General features: G+C 36.7%; 1 protein-coding gene across 1 annotated transcript; it reads left to right on the top strand.

The window, feature by feature from the left end:
- The first annotated feature begins 2,069 nt into the window (after positions 1–2,069).
- Positions 2,070–3,656, top strand: LOC147481104 (uncharacterized). Its single transcript, XM_086578839.1, has 2 exons — positions 2,070–2,995; positions 3,596–3,656. Exons 1-2 carry the CDS (start codon positions 2,070–2,072, stop codon positions 3,654–3,656), a joined length of 987 nt encoding a protein of 328 aa, XP_086434965.1.
- The last annotated feature ends 1,098 nt before the right edge of the window (positions 3,657–4,754 follow it).

Genomic DNA, 4,754 nt, shown 5'->3' on the forward strand with positions numbered 1-4,754 from the left:
AGCCAACTCTATCATAACCTTTTTTTCAAATATTTTCATACCTATTTGGCTGTTGGTGGGTCACTGGCTTGGGAGTACACTAACAATGAAATATCGTAATATGGAACCGTCTGTAGAGTGGACCACCCGAATTTTAAACGGGAGAACAGTGACAAAAGCTTTACTAGTAGACTTCCCAATCATTCATAATATCAATTGTGAAATTGAGAAGTCTACAGGCAAAACATGTGACGCTGATGACCTATTTACAATTCGGGTGGTCTCTAGATGACCATGTTGCCTTTAGGTTTTAATTGTTCCACAAGAGAAATGATAGACCGAGATGACAATTTTCATAGTACTACATGACAAACAAAGATTAAATGTTGTGACAAAAATATCTAGGGAATATCTTAAACAACAATAGGGATATGTCTTGCCATTTGACTGTTTAAGATTTTTCTCTATGATGTTAAACCTTTTCTAATGTGATGTATCACTGTGAAAGATATTTAACTATATCTATGGAACAACTTTTTACCCAAACTTAACCTAAAACGTAAGGAAATAATTGAAAAGTTAGACATGGTAGAGTTAGCTACCTCCGGCGGATGTTCAGTTATAATGATATGTCCTTTCAAATTGAAAGTTTTTTTTTTTCAAATTGAGAAAACAGATCATTATAACGTACTTAACATCCACCGGGATAGGCAACTCTACCATAACCTTCTTTTCAAATACTTTCATACATATTTGGTTGTTGGTGGGTCGCTAGCTTGGGAATGCACTAATAATAAAATATTGTAACATGGAACTGTCTGCAGAGTGGAGAGCACCTGAATTGTAAACGGGAGAACAGTGACAAAAGCTTTATTGGTAGACTTCCCAATTGTTCATAATATCAATTGTGAAACCAAGAAGTCACATGCTCGGGTATAGGCATTTTATAATCATGTATGAAGGGAACACTCTTTGTGAAATTAAACCAAGAAGTACAAGGTTAAATTAATACATGTTTTCAACTACCCATAACTATATCAGCTTGGTTCATTTAATGGTGGTCAAAACTCGTTACCCAGAAGACATTATAGAAGCCTCCTAAGAAACTATATAAAGAAATTTCGACGTCGAACTGATGAATTGTGTTATATAGGATAAGGGGCTTGGTTAAGCATTTTGTGTTCACAAAACATTATAGAAGCATCACAAGACATTTTGTTTTCCTCACCCATGAAGAGGCTGTTGAGGAAAACTCTTTTACAGAGGATTGGGTTGTAAAATGGAGCGCTGAGCCGCATCAAAGAGTGGTTAACATAACTGCTCAGCAGGAGGAGCGCAAAGCAGATGAGGGTTCGAATGGCAGAGGATTTGACTCATAATCATCGACATCGATAGGACATGTTAAGAATACATCCTTGGGTGACGAAAACAGATCCAAATTAATAGACGAGGCAAATTCACTGTTGAGATCAGTTAACTGGGCTGACTTAGCGGATGATGAGAATGAAGAGCCCGGGGAAGAGCAATGGCAGACGATAGTTAAGAAAAAGAATAAGCCAAAATGGATGTTGCAGGAGTACTCTCCTCCATCCACAAGGGCGAGGAAAATAACTCTGCATAATCAATGACGAACGTCCTATTCTGGAATGTTCGCGGAATGAGAAGAACATCTCCTAAGTTATACTTAGAAGACATCATCCAGAAGCACAAGCCAGACTTGATCGGTTTGGCAGAGCCTCTTATAGCACCCACTGTTACTCCTTCATGGCTGATTAACAGGGGATACAGTAATAATTTTGTGCATAACCACTTGGAGAGCAAAATAGGAAATATTTGGGTTTTTTGGAAGAATGACATGGCAGTGAATGTGGTTGTCATTAATGAACAGATATAAGCTGTAAATTTGAATCAGCCGCTTCATTTCATTTGTACATGCCAAATGCTTCTATATACAAAAGAGCGAACCTTATGGGAAGAACTTGGGGTTGTTGGTGCACTAAACACTCCACGGCTTGTTATTGGCGACTTAATTTCAACTCCATCACCACAAGAACTGAGAAGAAAGGTGGAAGGTGTCGAACCAAAGAGCAATGAATGAGTTCGTGGATTTAATTAACAACAATGCTCTTTTGGACACGGCTACTCTGGGACATAGATTCTCCTGGTGCAATAGGCAAATAGGGAATAAGCGGATTTTGGCAAAGATAGACAGAGCTCTTGTATGCAACAGCTGGCTGATAGAAAATCCTAATTGGAGATGCAAGATAATGCAACGCAAGTTCTCTGACCACTCTCCAGTAATGGGATGGTGTCACAAAAACACTAAGCCGGAAAATGTGCCATTTTGGTTTAGAAAGATCTGGCTTGAGCACAATCAGTTTATGAATATGGTAAAGTTAAGCTGGAGTGAGCCAATGTGTGATGGCCCAATTCGTCTTGTCATGCGTAAGCTCAAAAGACTCAAGGGTACTCTAAAGGCCTGGCATAAAGATACATTCTGGGGCACTAGAGATAAAATTGCGCAGGCAACCAAATCCCTCAAAGACATCCAAAAACAGCAAGAGCAGGAGACCTTTGATGTCCAGCTGCACTTACAAGAAATGCAAACGGAGAAACTCATCTCAAACCTCATGCACACGGAAGCCACTATGTGGAAACAAAGAGCAAGCATCAAAGAGGAGCTTGAAGGGGATAGAAACTCGGCCTATTTCCAGGCTAAAGCACGAATGCGGCAGTCCAAATATTTTATTGAGGAGATCAAGACAGCTGAAGGTCAAGGCCTTATCAAGGAGTACATGGTGCAAGCCTACAAAGCCAAGTTTGAGGCCATACCGGTACTGCAAAACCAGGAGCTTCTGAAGCTCATTCCACAAGCGGTTACAGATCAGCAAAATGAAATGCTCATAGCTATACCTAGCGGGGATAGAAATAAGACCACAGTCATGGGTATGGATCCACAAAGCTCCCCGTGTCCGGACGGCTTTCAAGGCATGTTCTACCGAATTGTTGGAGCATTGTGAGCACTGATGTTTGTCGAGCCATTATATCATTCTTCACTGATCACATCATCCCGTAAGGAATGAATGCAAATTTTATGGTGCTGATTCGAAGTGCACAAAGCATACGGAGATTGGTCAAAGATAGGCCCCTTATGTGTTTAAGTAACTTCCTTTTTAAGATTGTTACTAAAATTTTGGCTAACCGGCTAACCTCTATTGTCATGAACATCATCTGTTGTGAGCAACATGGTTTTTTGAAGGGGAGAACAGGAAGTACGGCAATTGCAATGGCCTCAGAACTCATTAATGATATGCATATAAAAAGATGGGGTGGGAATGCAGTCATCAAATTGGACATATATTTTATTTTATTTTAACGAATATTCTTGCCATAGAAATCATTTCGGCATTATTAATTAATATGGTAAACATCATTTAAAAGAGTGGTTATCATTTTAAGTTTGCTAGGCTTCTAATTCCATTTAAGAACAATGTTCTCAGTTAAGATTCCAGTTAGAAAGCCAAAGGCTTGAGAACGAGAGTATGGGTTATTCTAGTTATTTCCAATAATCCGTGTTTTTCTGAAATCCAATTTGATATTTTTCCATATTTGGCAGGGATATTTGTGTTATGATTATCAAAAAGTCTATATCTGATGGCATGCCTGTATCTGGTTAATGTCTAATTTATGATTTTCATAGTTAATTATATCGGAATATTTATGTTTTATGCCGATTTTCCAAATTTCCAAATTCGGAAAAGAAATTGCTCCATCCGAAAAATAAAAATGGATCAGAATCAGATATTGCGATCCGAAATAAATTTGAAGTTTTTCCGAAGGCCCTTCTTTCAATTCAATCCGAAGTCACCCCTAGGTGAGACACATAGAAACCGCATAGAAAATGTAAATCACGCTAAATTTAAACTATAAAAAGGTTATTCAATTAGTAATATAAACAGGTTATTCAAGTAAGATAAGTCTTATACAGTTGTTTCGAAACATGTCCATTTCTAGTACTTAGTAAATTTAGTATAGTGGTCGTGGATTGTCTTGTCCATGGGTGCAAATGGATAGGTTGGGATTCGGATATGTTTGTATCCAAATCCGAATCCGAATCCGAAAAATTATCCCGATATCCAAATCTGACGGATATTATAAATCCTATCCGAATCAGATATCGAATAAATATAAGATCGGAAAATGAACATTAATTAAAATTTTATTTGTTTTGAATAATTCATTTTACCACTATAAAAACTAGTATATATATATATATTTGTCATTTACTACTATTATTTTGTTATTATAATTTTATATTATTAGTTTATGATTATATATAATATTTTATACACTAAAAAATAAACATAAATATATAACTTACCACGTCATCAATGTTTTTTGGGGGAAAGTGTTTGGCCCTTTCGGAAATAAGTCGTACGAAAAAGACTTACGGAAGATCTAACCCAAATACAGTTCGGAGCCAAATACAATTTTTGCAGTTTTATACCCAAAGTGTTTTAGTCTCTCATCTCTCTTCAATGCTAATATCAAAATCAAAACTCGAATTGGAAAGAACAACCTACATTCCCAAATAATTCAGAAGAGTAAGAAGGCATTCACAAGTATAAAATTCAGAATAATTTTATCTTTACTTGCATCCTACTCTTTATTTGTTCGACAGAGATGACATAGTCTAAACCATGTATTTTAACTCACAGTATATATATATATATATATATATTGTTTGTCCTGAAAATGGTTTAAAGCATTAGAAT

The sequence above is a fragment of the Coptis chinensis genome, chromosome 8 (genome assembly GCF_015680905.1).
Source record: "Coptis chinensis isolate HL-2020 chromosome 8, ASM1568090v1, whole genome shotgun sequence".
NCBI lineage: Eukaryota > Viridiplantae > Streptophyta > Magnoliopsida > Ranunculales > Ranunculaceae > Coptis > Coptis chinensis.